Genomic DNA, 20,000 nt, shown 5'->3' with positions numbered 1-20,000 from the left:
AAAAAATCTTAAATCTGGATAGCACGTCAAAGAAAGTTTGAGTGCAGAAACTTAAATTCACTTGGCCTGTCTATACAAGGTCGAGAATTACCATTGTAGTGGCAAATGTTGGTTGTCTTTGAAAACATCGTTTTAAATTTCAGTTTATTCATCAGCATCATGCTTTGTAATCTTTAATATTAATTTTATAAGTTTGCCTGAATAAAATCTCGTATTCAATGTAGAGCACAGCAGAACTATTCTCTTATACGTTTTTCTTGATTCAATCTTTCAAATTGTCGGCCATTTTGGGACTTTATACCAGGGCATGAAATTTTAATTCTAAACGTACTACTCAGACTAAATTTTCCACTCGGTACTATTTTCACGAAAAATATTAACAATTTTTAAAATGTTAACAAAAATAAATGTTATAAAAGATGTAGCATTAGAAACTGAAAATCTAAATAATATTTTTCATAAAAGTACAATATTAGCTAAAAATAAGGTTGTCATAAAATTTCAATAATTTCATTATCATCCATATATCCTTATACGTCATTAAAATAACAGATCTATCGAAAATAAGATATCTGAAATACTTTCAACACTTAGTATTTGCATGATTATGCTTAGTATTTAAAAAATGTAAGAAAAATAATGTATGAAATTCCATTTTCTTAGTCTATTTGGCATCAATGGCTGCGGCCAGTAAACGGGTGTGTGACAACTTTTGTCAGCCTGCGTAGGGACGGAGGATGTGCGGTTTCGGTCCTCGTAGAACTGTTCTACCGTAAGGTGTTTGACTTCATGTGCAGATCGTTAGACCAACCAAAGATAGGGAGCCATCAACTCAACAGAGAATCAAAATTGTGATTTCAAAACTCATGATCATCCTCAGGGATGCTTTCCAGACTATCGTCAATAGCCCATTGTGCATCTCTAGTGCAACATAAATAAAGTACCTACCAACCATCTTCTTGAGCATGTATTTCGAGTGTTGTGTCCAGATTAAAGAGCTCACCGACAAAATATTTTTTAATATAAATGACTCTCTGTTTTAACTATATTTTTCTTATTATCTTTTTTTCAGATGCGTATTGGTCTTCACACTGGAGTCATTTTAGCTGGAGTTGTAGGCACAAAAATGCCAAGATACTGCCTGTTCGGAAACCACGTAACTCTCGCAAATAAATTTGAATCTGGCAGTATAGCTATGCGAATCAACGTTAGTCCAACAACATACGAGTAAGTACTTTTAATTCGTTTAATTTAAAAGTACTCATTTTAATTATATCCGATTATTATTTTGAAAAACCTTATATCTGATTTTAAATGAGTGATTTTGAGTATAAAAATTCGAAAATGAACATTATGTGTTATGTTTAGAAGCAAAACCAAAATTTAAAGAAAATGAAATTATTTATGTCTATATTGAATGTCAGTTCATAAAAGTGAACTGACATTTATTCGTATACTTTATTTTTTATCAACTTCGCTAAACCATAGTAGTTATATAACATAAGAATCAATTATAATGTTGTTCTATGTTATATATAAGAAAATGAAAACACGTTTTTCCACAATCTTTTTACATTTATTTTTAGACCATTCGTGCGTGATTTTTCTCCTTTTTTCTTCTAATTCTTTACCTAATCCATCATTCCTTAAGTAAACATTTTTTCCTACATATTCCGTTTGAAAAAACACTTTCTAAAGAATTTTAAAGATAAAAAACAAAAAATTGGTGCATTAAGGTTTATCATGATAAATTAACTTGTATTTTAAAATAATACTTTATTAACTAAACGAAAACTGCTATTTTGCTTCGTTTTGAAACATAGAAAAGAAAACAAGAAAATATTAACACTGCGAATTTCATGCTAAATACATATTAAATTTCGTATACAGCGCTTAAGGATGATATAAAAAACAATTGCGTAGTTATCATGGTTACAGTTACAAAGACGAAATTTGAAAATGCTCAAATGACAACACCAAATTCGGCTAATGAAAGCGTAGTCTTTGTATTACAGATCACAAAATGGAGTTGCAACAATACTTTCAGCTCTAGAAATGGCTACGCTTGATCTTTGCAAAGCGTTGATATTTTCATGACCACTATTTTCATGAATGATGACGATCAGATCTCTAATAACGATTCAGAGAAATTACGGGCTTGTTGGTCGTGTAATAATGGACTAGTAAAAAATTTGCAATGCTTAAAATATTTTCATTGAGATTTCTTCACTGCTTTTAAATATTTTTATCACACGCTTTTTTCCTTTAGTGGTCATGAAACATATCTCCATTTCCTGTGATTAAAATATTATTCCAACTAAACTTAAAGTTTCTCATTATAAGAAATACGCTTCGATATTAAAAAAAAAGTGGGTAGTGTCATTTCTAAATTTTCTCTCTATAACTTTAACCGTGAGAGCTATGCATATGTGTTTAGCATCAATATTAAATATATTACTTGTAATAGCTATGTTCTATATATTATTCTTTTTCTTCCGTTTCTGAACTCATTGTAAGTCTCAGAGAGATTTTCAGAGCTTACAAGACAGGCAGGACAAGTTATCGCTGTACTACCTAACTAAGTAGACGGTAAAAGAGTTGTATCCAGTTACAGCTATTATTTTTATTAAACGAAGACAAATTTTGAAAGAAATGTACAGCTACTAGACCTACGTCTTTTTATTTCAGCAAACTATAATAATCGGCGTAATCTTGATCATGTATAGTGAGCAAAATTAAAAAATGGACCACCCTTAATAACGTTTGATCTAATGGCAGAATCTTCATGTTTTAGAATTCAATCTAAATGACTCAAACGGATGACCTTAAATATGCTAATTAATAAATTCAGGCGATATTTTAAGTTATGAAATCGGACAGAAAAACGTACTTTCTCTAAATAAACATACCTGTTTTTCAACTAATTTGTATTTTTGACCCCCAAAATATACGGGGTAGCCGCAATCTGGGAAATATTGTCCCCACAGTCTGGTCAGGACAGCTGTTTAAAGTTTTGAACCTTTAATGTTAATTTTACTTTTTGCGTATTTCGCCATATCTCAACAATTTTTTGAGCTAATTGAAAGATTTTCTAACACAGTTATAAAAATCGTTTATCCAGATATAATTCCATGCGAAAAATAAATTTTAGTGAATATTTATTATTTTTCATTATTTTATTAATAATAGTTGAAAACATTTTAAATTGTAAGGTACAGAATTCGTATATCATTTTAAAGTGCATAATTTTAAATGGCAAAATACATAATTTGAGCAAAATCGGTTGATTAGTTCCTAAGAAATCGAATTTTAAATATCCGACTTTTTTGAAATTCAATTTATCAGGAACTATTCAACCGATTTTGTTCAAATTTTGTATTTTGTCATGCAAAAATATATTCTTTAAAATAATGAAAAAAATTGTATGACTTGTATTCTTAAATAAAACAAAAGATAATAAATATTTACCACAAGTTATTTTTTTATAATCGTGTGAAAAAAAATTTCTATTCGCTTAAAAAGTTCTCGAGATGTAGCGAAATACTCAAAAAGTCAAATTAGCACTAAGGGGTTCAAACTTCGGACCGATCTTCTGACCAAACTAATAGTTTGGTCAAAAAAAGAACCATATTTTCCAGATCGCGGCTACCCCCTATATTTTGGGGTTAAAAATCCGATTCCGTCAAAAAAGTGATATGTTTATTTCGGGAAAGTACGTATTTGTGTCTGAATTCGTAACTTAAAATATTGCCTGAACTTATTAATTACTATATTTGAAGTCACCCTCTCGAGGCATTAAGATTGAGTCCTAGAGCGTAAAGATCCGATAATTAGATCAAAAGTTAATCAAGGTGGTCTGTGTTTTTTGGGTGTACATAGGGGACCTTAGTTAAAATGTCTTTACTATAGTAATGGAAAAATTGCAGTTAGAGCAAGAATGTATTTTAATTGTTTACCTGGTCATCTGCAATCTGTTCACGTAATTAAAAAACAAACTACCCTTCTCTTGCCACATGATTTCAAGAAGAAAAAATATCGCAGAATTTATCAATATATAATCGTTAAAGCTAATTTTTTCAAATGCACTGAACTTCAAAATTTTACTTTTCAAATGTGATCTAATATCCGTAAATAATTTGAAACGATGATTTTGGTGATTAAAAAACAACGTTTAAACTAATGGCACATATTTGAAACTGTTGGATTCATTTGTTATTTTTAATGAAAATTCGTCAAAATATAAAATAAAATGCAAACATTACACAGAATGAATTTAAAATAGCATTGTGTTTAAAGTTTGTCAATTTCACGACAATTAAAAAATAATATGATTAAGTGTTAGTTGACTGTGTTCTTTAAAATACTTAGTAGTATTCAAAGTACTGGAGTAAAAATTCATCGCGTTTTTATACAATTAAGCGTTTTGTAATCATGAAAACACCTGAAATAACTTTCCATTGAGCTTATTATTGTATATTTTCGTATCCGAGGATCTTTTTCATATTTGCGCATGCGTCAGATCTGTTTCATCAAGAAATGAAGAGATGGGAGAAAAGATGATAGGCTGTTAATTTTGCAAAAAAGTCACATTTAAAAGAAAACAACATAAAAACGTATCATCCCTTCTCGAAGTGCAAGGGTCACGGAGTGGTCAGTCCTGCTCTTGAAAACAAACAATAGTTTTCTAAAATGTATTATTAAATTGCTCAGTATGCAAAAAAGCATGGAAAACCTTAATAACTTTAGATCTAATCATCTTTTCAGGTACAAAGATGTAATCTTGAAGATTCGAGAATCTAACCTTTGAATAAGCAAAATAATTAGTAGGCACTTTTTAATGTTACAAAATCAGACATAAGAACATATTTACTAATGCGTTTTATAAAGAAGGTGTAAAAAAAACTTTTAATATTTCTTAAAAATTATTAAATTTATCACAGAATGAATAGTTTAATTTATTTTAAAATCGTAAGCAATTATTAAGACAAGTGTTAGTTGATATTTTAAAGTATTAAGGCTACAGTGGACGTTCAAAAAAATTTTTTTTAGTTTTTATGCTACACTAAAACTTTTTTTTATAACTTATGTATTCTATCAAGATATGCCCTTTCAAAAATTTTTGTAAAAAATATTTGGACCATTTTTGAGAAATTTAAAATTTTTTAAAAAAAATTTCATCAATTTTAAAATGCTCCCAGCGGCTTAAATTAAAATTTTTATTTATTTTTTTTAATATTCTTTTTTTAGAGATAAATGTTAAAAGCTTTATGCATTATATAGGAATTTTCCTAAATTTATTTTAAATTTATGACCAAAAAACAAATTTTACGTAGATTTTTGTTTCAAAATAAAGGTCGTTAGGTACATGAAACCCGGTAACTCTTTTATTACTTGTTATAAAACAGAAACAAATGCATAAACTTAATCTAATATACATATAAATAACTAGAAAAAAATTTCATCTCAATAGGATGAAAAGAAAGTCGACTGGAACATTTTGAATACGTGAAAAATAACAAAATTTCAATTTTGAGAAAAACAGCTTTTTGTGTAAGAAAAGGGGCGTGGCTTCATAATGTGAAATCGAAACTACCCTATAACTACTCAAAAAATGACGAAATTTAAAAAAAAAAAATTTCAGTTGAAAAAGCAATGAAACAAGTGTCTAAATATGTCCCAAAAAAAAACCGAAATTTTTATCAATTTTTGGCAATATAAAGGTCCACTGTAGCCTTAAACAAGTGTTATGTAAAAATAACGAGTGAAAAAGTTATTTAACATTTGATTCGATAATGATTGTAAATTGAGTCTTGTAACAATTATCGAAGGTTTTATATTTTCGTAAAAAACATTACCACAAAAAGAATTTCTAAAATAAGTTTTAAGGAAGGCGAGTGTAACGAAAATTTTCTCATCTAACATATTAATTCGTTATCCCTAGGACAAAAACTAGTTACTTCCGGCTATTTGATCCTTTTCGGAGAAAAATAAATTTTTCTCCGAGAAAAGACAGGAATAAATTTATTAATTATGTTTCCGAAGAGTCTTGTTATTACTAAAATAAATAACTCATTATTTTTTATTCCTTTTTATAAATAATAATTAATATCTCAAAAGTTAAACATTATAATTGAGGTTTTAAATTATTTTTTTAGTGTAATTTGCTTCAGAATTTAATTCTGAACAAATACTTTCACAACTTTTCTAAAAAAATGTGTTTGTTAGTTTGTTTTAACTTTGATTTTTGGATAAGTTAATTATATTTCACTGCAAAAAAATCTCGTGTATCTGAATATCAAAAATGGTGTGAAGAATGTTTCACTGAAGAAGTGTTTCTTTAAGTGTACAACCAAGTGCTCCAGTACACCAAATCTAAGAATAGTTCCTGATGTAGTGAAACACCAAGGATGTTCTTTCAGAATGCTTGGAGTAAAGTAGCCGATACCATGTTTGTTTTTCCGTAAAACTAAACTTTATTATTACAATAAGACGCGATCAACACAAGAATCAGTAAAGTTACTTTAACGATACAATCTAAAGCAAGAAACAATAAATTTAGGATGCAGATATACAATGTTTCTTCAATACAAACATTATCAATAATTGATTTTGTAAATTAAAGAAAGTTCAATGATGAACAACTATTTCTCTTAGATATAAATAAGTGCAAATTTGAATCACAATCTTACAGTGAGCCGTGTTTCGATGATTTAACCTTTAACGCAGAAAAAGATACCAGTGTTTCATGCTGCAATTCATAACCATAAATCATTAAAATGCCAACTATAATACTTTTCACCTATTTTGACCTAAATTAATACTAAATATAAAAAGTAAAAAAAAATATTTAACACTAGGAAGACTGAAACTTAGGATATACCTATATTGCTCTAAGGCAGTCAAAATGACTGGATTGTCAAAAAATAACTAATGTGAAAAAAAATTTGTTTATAATAAATTTTGAATATTTTTTACATTGTTTACAGTTATATAACAAGTTATTAGTAAATATTAACAATAAAAAAAATTATATGTTGTACAAAAAGAAAAGAATTGAATTCTAAGAAATTGTGTCATTATGTACATCATTGTTTTTCTAATTGAAATTAAAAAGCAGTCGAAATGACTTAGGCAATCTAGTGTTAATCAAAATCTACGACAAAGGTTTGACATACTAAAAAGCATTTAAAACTTCTATTGATAAAAGCGACATTTTAAAATTACTTTTTCTAAATTGATAAATCTGCACAAAACACTTCAGAAAAATAACATTATCAAAAAAAAATTCCTAAGAAAATAAAATGGCGATAAAACTGTGAATAAAATTTTAAAGTTTAATTACAAATCAACTTTTTTATTCATAGTTATAAAAACCATTTCTCCACTCTTATTACTGATTATAAAAACTTATTTCGAATTGTGGTAGTAGTTGTGTCTCTTTTACTAAAGCGGAAATTAAACTTAGCTCGTATGATGTATAGTCATGTCTCAACATCAGATTAACATCATCCAATAAGCGTTTGACAAGGTTGCTAAAGAATATTAGAAGGAAACTTCCCAATGATAAATAAAGGAAGCAGAATAAGATTATCCGTAAATTACATTCCTTTGATGCTCAGCGTTCTTTGGGGAAATATTATTCGCTTTTACCTCACCACTTTCGTCACTCGAAGGCAACTCGAGTAAGATTGGAAAATTCTTCTGGACAGAGAACTACACTCATAACTTATCTGGTTTCTGAATATTCGCGAATTAAGTCTACAAATTTAAATAGAACTTGGTCTAAGGAAATGAGATTTCAAAGTGTCTGACAATAATAGTAGTAAAACAGTAGCTCGTGAATTAGATGAGAGGGAATTCGAAAGATAAAATCAATTCGAGATTAAAGATTAGATTAGTTGGAGATGCAAAATTATGATTAAATTTCATTTTATATTCAAATTTCTAAAAGTTTCAGAAATGAATGACTTATTCCTTCTACTTAAATGTGGAATTAGTGGCTTATTTTGCATGAATTTTAATTTATTTTACTTTTAAGCCAAGAGGTTTTTACATTTATCCATAGAGCGTGTGCTTGTGTTAATTTTTAACTTTACATAGCATTCTCTTCTTTTACTCAAAGAATATGTTTTTGTTCCTAAGAGTACGCTATACTGCAGATAAAAACCTTTCACGGGGAATTTTTTCCACTATTTGTCATTTTAAACTTTTTCCGCAGTTATCGACAACTTGGCTAAATTTTTCAAATTATGAGACAGAAACCCGAAGATGTCGTCACTAGCAAATCATGCTGAATATTATTATGCATCTAATATTTTTTGGATATGAAACAGACATAAACCATTGTCAAATTCGCTTTTGTTTCAGAGTTATGAACTTTTGAAAAAATAAGTTTAAAATATTACAGAAATTTCAAAAATAGCGTGTTAAAACAGTTAAAAGATTCCAATGAAAATTATATTCAAACGATATATTGTTAGAGCTCTAATTCAATTAATAATTTATTTTTATATAATATACTTGTAAAATGCAGAATTATGCAGGAACTTTAGAATTTATCACTCAAAACAGTAGATTTTTGTTTTCCGTCATGAATTAAACTTGGTGACTTATTCAAGGTAGAAATCGTAGTGTTTGATAAATAATATCTCAATTACTGCCAGATAGGTAGGTGCCACTTTGGGTAGCTTCCTGGCTAGATAAATCATGTTAATAAATAAATAATTCTTACTTATTGTATATTTACATGAGTCTTTCCAAAGTATAGCTAAAATTATTTCCCAAATATTAAAATATTGCATTACAAACTCTTTGAAACTCTGACTTTTCTTCATATTGACATTTGCCACTTTAAACTTCAGCATTGAGGATACTGCCTAACTCTGATAGTCATAATAACTGTTATAAAGTAAAGCATTCCCATTACAGCCATGTGTTAGCCAGGCGTGTCAAGGAGTTTAGAGTTCCACATTTTCTTGGACAACGGCATGATTGTGACAGAGTGGTTAGCACTGCTCACATGCCTCCTTTGCTTACAAGCTGGTACCCATTGATCTGAAGCTGGATGGGTTTCAAGGCACCAGTTTTTCACAACAGTTCAAAGTACCAGTTTTTCGCAATTCCAGTTTTTCACAACAGTTCAGTGCCTTTATCATTGACGAGTAGTGGCTCATTTACTAGAATTATTGCCTGTGAATAAAATCGGTAAGTCTATACTATATTGGTGGAAAATAGCATACAGTGAAAATATTGGCATTACAATATTTTATTGAAGCAAATGAATTATATATGTATTTATGATTCGGTCAAATTAGGAATTTTATTCAGCAAAATGGTAATTTTCCCAAAAATATCCCATATTCGCTCATATTGACATTTAGCGCCAATTTCAACTTCAGCATTAAGGATACTGTTATAATAGTCATAAATAACTGTTATATAAATAGCATATTGTTCGCTAAATTTTTTTTCATATGACAAAAGAGTCTTCAAAAAACAGCTTTAACTTCCACATTTTTGATTTGATATTACCATAAATATTTTGAATATTTAATGCTTAATTTTGGGAAGAGGAAATATAAATATAATATTTATGAAATAATATATTTATGAAATAAAATATTTGTGTAAAATTAGCATTATCTGTAAACAATGCTTTAAATAATTATATTAATTTAAAGTAACATGCATTTTGCAAAGATTTTAGGATACCTAATTTGAAAGAAAATTTGTGGAGTCTTAGATTCTAACATAAAAAAATTGATGACCTATACATTTTTCAGAACCTCACACTATTTCTGCACATGAAGCATAATTTATTTATATAAGATTATTGTCTTTTAAATGAAGTCAAAGCTCTCACCAAATGTAGTTAATTGCCTAAACTTGAATCACTCGGGAAAGAATTTCGATTTTATATATCAAGGAAATAATTCTAAAATATTCTGAAGGAAAACTTAATTCGATATTTTCCATTATCTGCTACAAAGTATCGATTTGCGATTAATTGATTTTGTAATTCTTGGACTTGAAATTTGATATATTTACGCAAAAAGAACAGTTTAAAAAATATGGATTTTAAATTTATAGTTTAACTTATCAAAAATGAAAATCTCTATCTAGCCCACGTTTAACTGGTCAACTTTGAAATTTACTCAGAACCTTCTGAACCTATTCTTTAAGAGAAATATGCTTGAGCTCTCTATTTTTTAAAATACTTTATCTAGTTTTATATTTAAAATTAATATATTATTATCTAACATTGATGATATGAAGATTATTTAATATTGATTATTTAGCATTGATGATATGAATATTATTTAACATTGATGATTTTTTTTTCATTAGAAATGTCATTGCCCAACAGGTACGGTAATTTTAGCAGAATTTTCTACTCTGTGTTGAAAGACTGAAGTTCCTGTGTACCATATCTCTTTTATTGTTCAGTTATTCCAAAAGTAATTAATTTAAATCAGAGCAATTTTCTAACATTTTGTAATATGATTCTATTTAAGTGCTTATTTAATCACTTGGGTTTTAACCTCAAGCGTTAATATTGATAATATTAACTATTATCTCCATTCCGCTAATGAATTTTTTAAACATACGGTACGGTAAACTACCCCTACTTTATAGACTTTATTTTCTCAGGATTTACTCATTTGACTAAATTTATCTTCTTTTTCAATTTAATTTAGGCTTCTTGAATCCACCCCAACTTTTCTTTTTACTCCAAGAAAGTTAGAAGATCTTCCCAAAGGTTTCCCAGAGGATATTAAAGGAATACCATACTTTCTTAATAATTACGTTCATCCAGAAGTTCCTCTCGATAAACCACTTTCGGAACATATTGCCACTGCAATGAAAGAACTGGATGTTATGCAGACCAAATGCACAAAGTCTTCACCATGATTTATTTATCTGTGAACAATAAAGTGAGGCCCTACATTCACAAGAGTGCTTCGTTCATTTCACTTTGCATTTAATCACCGAAAGACAAAATATGAATGGACGTGGCAGAAGTCTCAACAATGTGTTGCTTCACTGCATTTTAGTAATTTGCACAAATGCATTCTTTAAAACTGTAGATATTTATTTACTTATTGCATTCAAATATGTTCTTTAAAGATGAATATATTTCTTTCCAAAAAGAAACTTAGTACGGAAACGAGAAAAGAAGTTAAAACATTGAAAAGATTAATGTTTTTACTTTTTTATGTAGTGTTGATTGTAATTTAAATACTTTTTTTTATTTCTTATGGCAAGATTAAAAGACAAATACAGCAATAAATACAATTAACCATATAGAGAACAAACAGAAAGAAAAAAACAAGAGAATCAGCTGTAGCGATAAGTAAATGAAATACAAAAAAAAAAAAATAAAAGTGAATGTGATGAAAAAAAAAGATATTAAGCCCTTATTTGAAGAGTGGCGCAACCCCATTTATTAAAAATTCGTTAAGGCCTCATTTTTTTTGTTCATAAGTCATTTCTATGTTGCTTTAAAACTAGTACACCTCCTAAGCTAGTACACCTCCAATTATTTGTTGCTGAACGAAGAGAAAAAAAAATTAAGCAAGATAAAAAATACGTTACATTCGTCCGACTTAATACCATAAAATGAACAGAGATAGAAATGAAGTTGGACAATCTTTCAATTATGGCTTTCATATATTTCATTCAACAATCTGGATACTTTTATGTTTCGCAATATCAATAAAGTAAATTATGGAGTGCATTTTTAATTTATGCCCTTGAACTTTTTCCTTAGTTTCATTAAAATGGAAAGTTGTTTTTAATGTTTCCGTCCAATCACAGTTTCAATTAAATATGATTGTATCACCAAATGAGTCCACCTGAAGTAACATTATTAAAGTATCTCAAAAAATATCTCAGCATAAAAATGTATTCAGACTTAAAAATTTATTTCCGCAATTATGGGCATTAGTAATATTTTATTTGTACATTTTGATTATCCTTGCATTAGACTTACAAAATGCATCAATGCCCTTAAATCCCATTGACTGCGCTTTCAGTTTAGAAGAGTGGTGATCAAACGTTTTGGGAAAAGTGCTGAAATGAAAAGATTATTTTGTGCCACTTTCATTTTTTTCCAACGTACTGAAAATTATGTCATCTATATGCTGACTATGAAATCTTTTCGCATTTGTTTATCTACCTCAGATTCTTTTTTTAAAAAAAAAAAAAATTAATTTATAAAAATGAATAACTTGAAATTTTTAATCCTTACTTATTCCTAAACAATCGGTACTTAGTTAATGTGACTTTTGAATTTCTTTTTGCGCCTTCTTATCTATATTTCCTCATTTAATTTCGGTTTGTTATTTTATAATTAGAGATATTGCATTTTAACAATTTAATTACTTCGCCTTATTTAGTTTTTAGAATTTATTCTAAAAAAATAGGTTTTATTAAAGTTCGTAAAATGACACCAAGGAATAAATTTGGGCATCACGGGGAAAATTTATTTTATTTTCAACTTCAACTAGTCTAATTACGAGGGAAAGCAATTCCTTTGTATTTTTTAATTATTTATTTAATCTATATGTCTTGCGATAATACTGTTCAGCTGCATTCATATTAAAAATATTCCAGGTTAAGAGAGAATGTACTTGGATTCATCTCATCAATTTAACAAGCATTTTTTATTTATTTTGACAGCGAAAATTCGCATGCGCTCTGCTTTAAATTTTAAATCTTGTTAACTATTAATTGGACGCAAGGTACCCAAAGCATATTTTCATGATATTTTTTAAAGAAAAATTATTCGCTCGCGTGAATAAACCTAATTATAGAAGTATTAGCTTCTCAAATACAGTATTTAAAATAATGAATACTTCAACGTTTGAAGACGTTTCTTTACCTACAATGCAGCGAAATTTTTTAAAAAAATCTTCCGTTATATCTAATTATTAAAAGATAACTTAAAAAAAAAATTTGCATCATCTATTATTAAAACTAAAATTGAGTATAATATAGTAAACTCTAGAGAGTTAAAGGCGTAAAATGAAATTTCAAAATGGATTAAATATCTTAAGATAACAAGCAGAAACTGTTTTTACCGACGTAATATATTTTTAATTTCCTACGCCTGTCTTACTCCTGATGGGCAAATAGTATACTGACATTATATTCATAAATTTTCAGTTCCGAAATATAATTATTCTATAAATATTTGAATATGTAAGAAAAACTACGTATGATTATAAATTTTAAGTAACGAAACCCTAGAAAATAAGCGAGATTGAAGATTTTGATTTAATGGATATCTAAACGGTTCACCGTTTTAATTTATGTTTGAGTTATAATAACCTTAAATCTGAATCCTTTTGTTGCTCTCGTTTGCAGTAATACAGTATGTAAAATAGAATAACAAGCGAAATTGGAGATTTTGATTTAATGGGTATCTAAACGGTTCACCGTTTTAATTTATGTTTGAGTTATTATAACCTTAAATCTGAATCCTTTTGTTGTTCTCGTTTGCATTCCTACAGTATGTAAAGTAGAAAAACGAATGCAATAACAGAATTTCTTTTTTATTATTTAGTCATTTAAGAAGTCATAACATTGTCCATAACTGTAAATATTAAAACAATGTGAATGTTGTATTTATAAAACTATTTGCCTTTATAAGTGTCAATAAACAGTTTAAAATTTTGTTCAGACTGATGTTTTTTACTATACAAGCTGAAGCATACGTTTAGAACAAGTTGATCATAATTCTATTCACAAGCACAATGTAAAAAGCATTTCTGCAAATTTTAGCCAGGAAGAACTAAATTAAGCACATGAAATTTCTGAAAACTTAAGATGGTATATGCAACTAAGCATTATCAATTTAAGAACGTCAAAAACAAAAATAGATAATCTTCAAATAAAATAAATCGTAGGTACATTAACAAAAGTGACGAAATTAATAATAAAAAAATGAGTTCATGGAACTTATTCCCAGTCAACTTTTTATGAAAAGAAAGGTCACGAAAGTAAATAAACATAACTGTGGTATGGGGAAAAATTTTGTACATTGAGACATTTTATGTTATTTTATAACAGCCGTTGATCAGCTGACCCATTTTTGGATTCTTCAACTTCCAATGTTCAACTCCTTAGTCATGTGATTTTGAGCCGATCTAGAAGACAAGGAAACTCCTGCATCAAATATTGGGAGAAATTTGTTTTCATGGAGGACATTTTGGTGGAACTAGCCCACATTCGTGTTTCATGGAGATGAAAACTACGAATATCTCCTATGGTTAGCCTGATGAAAAAGAGACACTAACCCATGATCCGTCTACCACTGAGGATACCTTACGTCAGCACTGTGGCTGGTGCGAGCCGGGTGCGGAATTCGTATCGACCTGCCATCCCTGGAAATCGAACGCGGTTCCGGCATCTTTACAATTAGTTTTTCTTCTATAACTTGAACAATTTGAAATCATCACAGCAAAATTTAGCCTCCAAATCACTAAATGTTTCTCCTGGTAAAAAAAAAAAGAAAAATTAATCAATTGAAGTTACTTTTTTACATTCTCCGAATATGATTTTATCAAACTATTCGAATAATAATTTTAGTTGTAGAATAGTTCAATTTCAAGGCGTTAATTTCAATATAATTTCAATTTCAGTATAATTTCAATAGTTCAATTTCAACATAATTTCAAGAGGAGTCGGTAGGGCATGTATCAATAATGCTAAAAGTGACTTTTTTCGATCTATTTTTTTAAGAAACTTCTTTTGGTAACGCTTTAAAAATTTTTAGGGATATTTGAGATTACATCAGTTGTATGCTGTGATAATGTTTTAGCGTTAACCGGAATAATTTTTGAGTTATCAAGGATTTTTTGCTCAAAACTGATCTAACTTTTAAAAGAATTTAAAGTTCTCAGCTCATAATTTAAAAATAAATTATTGCCGAAGATATGTATTTGCAGTTATCATAGTGTAAACATATGTATCTAAAAATTTTGTGAAAGAAAACCTGAAGCAATATTTTCTTTAGATGCTGAGAAAAGGTATATCGAAAAAGGCCTGTTTTAGCATTATTGGTACATGCCCTGCCCACTGAACTTAAATGTACATGTATTGAGAATGCCAAAAGCATTGCAAGCATTGTGCTAAGTTGTACAACCCTAGTACAAAATTGAACTAAAATTTTCAATTACACTTCTTCCTTAAAGGAAAAATTATTTTTTGAAGCAAAGAAGCATGCAGCGCTCAGTTAGGAAAAAGTCGGGAGTAACTATCAGTAGGACATATGTTGAAATGATCTTACTTCCCCCCCAAAAAAGTAACATTCAATTTGTTACTTTTAGCAATATATCAAAGAACTACTTGTTCGAAAATAAATTCTCAATTACTGATAGGAAATTCGCGAAATGAAATCTCAAATTGAAGTTTGAGTACTCTTTAAAATGGAATGAAGGGAAAGAAAGTGATAACGTTTTAGATTGGCTTTGCAACGCATAACCGAAAATGCCATCTTTTGCCAATATCCGATTATAAGCAGGATCTTGGTGTGCATTTGAAATGATACTTTAACTTATCTTAAAATGTCTTATTTTTATGTCCATTTCAAATTTCTACTTTTAATCATCAAAAAATACCATTAAATCCGCCTAAACTGCTGTATCGTAATTCAAAGATTAGGTGGCCCACTTGGCAAGTTCAATAAGTTAGTCACCAAATTATTAATTGGCTATAAAATAATTATTTCTGAACCCATAAATGCGATTTTCTACACTCATTACTGAAAAACGTGAAATTAACGTAAAATAAAGATCACTTAGGGAAAGTATTGTTCCAAATGCACATTAACAGCCAGTTTATTAGGGAGAGGTTAAATTGCTGTGGAACTTCCCTTATAGCGGTTGGTTTCTATGCAACTCTCAACCCTTATGATGTGTTCTATTACCTCCCTTCCAGCTTTCTAACCTCTATGCTAAATCACACTCTATATAATATAGATGAATATATGCAGATAAATTTCAATTACAGTGCTACCTATCCACTTCTTTATGAAGAGTTTAGTAACAATATTTATATAATATTTTGTCCCTAATATTTGTTCCCTAATATTTTGTCTCATACTTCTCGAACTTCAATAAGACACAATTTACCTAAAATCTACAAATATGACTAGTTTTTCATAACTCAGCATTTTTATGATATTGAACAATTTTTAGTTTTATAGGAAGAAACATATTTCTAAAGATTCCCTATCGGAATAAGATTTAGTTATTCGTGTAACTATTCTTGCAATATGCATTTGATCTAATCGAATTAGGATCTAGTGAATATGAAAAATTTCTGATATATTAAGCATCATCCGGCAATTTCAAAGATTTTGCAATGTGTTTTAGATTTATCTTGCCGGCATGAATTTCTGACAAGATAATTCATTCTTAATTACAGAATATAATTTTCAAGAATATTTCAACACTGAATGAAAAAAAAACATACATTTTATCTTCGGAAAACAGAACAGTTCAACACATATGTTCTGTTTGTAATCAGCACTTAAAAATTGGTTTACCATATCTTTAGCGAGGAGTAAATCTAAATGGGAGAAGTTGAATTTTAACTAATTAGAAAGTTATGTAAAAATAATTTCTAAATTTTAGTCCCATTAAAATACCACAGGCTTAAACACAGTCACATGGGTAGCAGAGCAAATTTTCGTATTTAGTTTTATATCCGACGTTGAACAGTCGACCCAATTTTGAGTTTACAACTACCGATGTTCAACTCAGTAGCTTTGTGATTTTTAACCCAATCCAGAAGACATGGTAACTCCTGGATCAAGCATAGGGAGAAATTTTCCTTCAAGGAGGTATTTTTGATGGAACTGACCAACACCTCCTAGAAGAAAAAAGACCTCAGCACTAATCAATTTAGTAGTCTGATGTAACGAACACGAACTGCGCAGTAGAGGTTAAAAAAGGTTACTACGTTTGAGTGACTAAGCTGCGCAGTGGGGGTGATTATGAAAGATATCATTACGTTTGGATTAATAGAGAATCAAATTTCTTGTTTATGGTAACCCGTGCTAAGGTGTTGTCTCATCTAGAAGGTATTGAACTAACCCACATTTATGTTACGTGGAGAGGAAAACCACGAAGATTTCCCATGGTTAGCCTGACTACAAGGGGACTTTAACCACTAAGTTTATTTTACGTCAGCCCTAGGATCGGTGCTGACGTAACCAACAGACTTACAAAAACACAATTTTCTTTTAGACTATATGTTTAAAATAAAAAAATTGCTGACATTTTGCAACGCTGTAATTCGGATCAATTTAACTTAAAGTTAAACAGGAAAAGAAAATACGCTTTATTTTAGGGATTACTCGCGGTAAGAAATATTGGGGTACGAAATTTTTTTAGATTCTTAGTGAGCTGATATATATGAGTTTAAACAATGAAAATATTCACTTAAAAAAAACTTATTAAATATTACTTCGAAAAAAATAAAAAAGGCACCTGTCGAGTTAAATTCAAACAAAACTTAATGAATTAAATTAAATTAAAAATAAAATAAGAAATTTATTATTATAAAATATCTTAAAAAAATACTGAACCTCAACCTACTTAATGAAAGTTACTTTTAATCAAATTGAAAAAAATAATCGTAAACTATTAAAACAAAACTTATCTAAAGAAACTGGTCCGAGCGACCGATGTATACAAATTTATTATCTCTAAATAAATTCCTTAACTATTATATTTCTCGAGGGTTTTATTATTTTGATGAATTACTTGTTGCATGTTATTCGTAATCAAATTAAAATAGCAACGTTTTTTTCTCCTCTATACATCCTACAAACGAGATTGCATTCCTTACAAGTGCTTTATTTCTCTAATTATTTCTCTAAAAAATTCATACAAACTATTTAGTAGTTAAAAAAATAGTAATGATGAAGTTTATGCGCAATATAATAATAAATTTTAATTTAAAAATGAAGTGGGAATATATAAATATAATTATGTAAATTATTAGAATAGGGGATTTATATAAAATATTAGAACAAGTAAAAGAAGGAAACTAAAAAAAATGAAGTAAATACATAGTGCACATAGTTTAATTGTGCCGCTTTGGTAGTGCAAGACAGCTTGAGTCTTAATAAAATGAAAATTCATGAAAATTCAAAAAATTCAAAAAACATATATATATATTTTTTTTTTAAATATTTTTGAAATACCTAACACTATAGCGTTAGAGCAACTTAGGTCAATCAAGGAATATTACAACACTTGTCTCCAGTAATTTTAATTTACTACCAACATCAACTAAATTTTTTAATTATTGAATTTAGAGTACTTAAAATATAATTTCACTCACACCCTCTCCACTAAAGTATTAATTTTAGCATAACAATGAGATTCTCAAACGACAGAAACAGTTGTAAATATAGTGCATTATAAATGTCCAATTGACCACGTCGTTTAAGATTAATTGCATCAACTTCTATTTCAATTCTGCTAATTAAAATTCCTTTAGCAAAAAGTACCTGGTTTAAAAGAAAGTTCTTTTTATTCAGATAATAATATTTGGGCGTAAATATAGTAATAATATAGTTCTTAAAAATAAATTAATTCGCAATTCTTTGAAATGAATTAGAGAGAGTTGAGGTGACGACACTACTTCAAAGGAATCCTTTTAAATAGAGTCATTAATTTCCTACCTGATCGGTTCACTCAAAGTTGTCTTTGTTCTTTAAAAATATATTCGCACCTATCTGAGAAGAATCAACTAAAGTAAAAGGGGTCACAAAAGGGACTCAAAGATTCTCTTGCGTTTGGTGAGAACAGTTTGGAATTTTTAAGAATATAGTTGTTGTCACCTTTGACAGCTTAAATATAATATAAATTCCTATGCTGACTCTTCTTAGAAAATAAATTATTTATTGGTATTGATATTAACTTAATAATTCAGTGAAATATCTCACAATGTGAATTATTTAAATAATAAAAAAATGCCTTTTAATTTAAATCTTATATATTGCTTCTCTTCTACTTGATTACAAGACATCAGTTATTGTATTCGGTCAGTTAAAAATATTCTTATATTTTGTTCGTTGTAAAAAAAAGTGCTTCCTATCTTTTTAACATCACATTAAAACGTATTTTTGTTATATACCTTTATTAGGTTATGTTTGTTTGTGTGTGTTTTATCCTTAATGCGTTTTATAACAGCCTGGAAAATATTTAGCATATTGCTTTATTAAATACTAGCTGCATTTATAGATACCGTGTTTATAATTACAAATCAAGTAGATCAGAAATGATCGAACGCATAACGTAAAAAAGTAGCTCCCTAGTGTTGCCTTCCCTTCTTAACGCCAACTTACCTATACTGTAAATCCCATATGTTAAAGTAGCCTTTTTTTTTCTTTTGAAGTTGTCAGCAGGTGACAGCATAAATTATTGGGGAAAAAAGATTCGGGTCAACATTTAAAAATTAATGAAATTAATGAATCCATTAAGTTTAAGGAAGTATATACCTTCTATTGTCTTATAAAAGATAACGACATTTAATCAGCTCTCACAGTTAAAGTATCAGAATTTCGAAATATTCAAATGGCAATACCTACTTTTTTTTAAACAAAACGCGATGCTCACAATAAAAACCGTTAAATAGGATGTATACGAATATAGGAGAGGCTAGGCAGAGACGAAAATCAAAATATAGCATTCATATTTCCATTTATTTAACATAATTTTCACTAGAACTGAATTGCCCATGTGTCGAAAATTTGTAAAACGTCCTTTTCTTCATCGCTTTTTAGCAGGACCATTTTTCATGCAAAAAAGTCATACTTTTCAAATCCATTTTAACCTTTTTAGTATGATGATCCCAATTCGATGGAAAAATTAAAATAAGTGTAGTTTTTTTCAAAGATGCTGTCACTGTAAATATAAACGCGATAGATTGAAAATCATTTTCAATATCATTTTAAATTACTTTAGTTTAAAATACACTCT

General features: G+C 28.7%; 1 protein-coding gene and 1 long non-coding RNA gene across 2 annotated transcripts in view; one reads left to right on the top strand and one right to left on the bottom strand.

Annotated features, from left to right (window-relative positions):
- The window catches only part of Gycalpha99B (guanylate cyclase 1 soluble subunit alpha 2), a 364,604-nt gene extending 350,926 nt beyond the window's left edge, over positions 1–13,678 (top strand). The window contains exons 10-11 of the mRNA XM_043040687.3: positions 1,073–1,227; positions 10,698–13,678. Of these exons, the coding sequence (XP_042896621.2) occupies positions 1,073–1,227; positions 10,698–10,911 (369 nt within the window). The 3' untranslated portion in view covers positions 10,912–13,678. The remainder of the gene's footprint in view (positions 1–1,072; positions 1,228–10,697) is intronic.
- Positions 6,466–20,000, bottom strand: part of LOC147801252 (uncharacterized) — a 33,260-nt gene continuing 19,725 nt past the window's right edge. Inside the window, exons 2-3 of the long non-coding RNA XR_015430103.1 lie at positions 14,301–14,498; positions 6,466–9,189 (exon numbers count right to left, since the gene is read on the bottom strand). This is a non-coding gene — a long non-coding RNA (uncharacterized LOC147801252). The remainder of the gene's footprint in view (positions 9,190–14,300; positions 14,499–20,000) is intronic.

This window comes from Parasteatoda tepidariorum, chromosome 11 (genome assembly GCF_982258835.1).
Source record: "Parasteatoda tepidariorum strain Cologne lab strain chromosome 11, Ptep-v5.0, whole genome shotgun sequence".
NCBI classification, from domain to species: domain Eukaryota; kingdom Metazoa; phylum Arthropoda; class Arachnida; order Araneae; family Theridiidae; genus Parasteatoda; species Parasteatoda tepidariorum.
The sequence above is the reverse complement of the archived record's forward strand: the minus strand, read 5'-3'. Positions and strand labels throughout refer to the sequence as shown.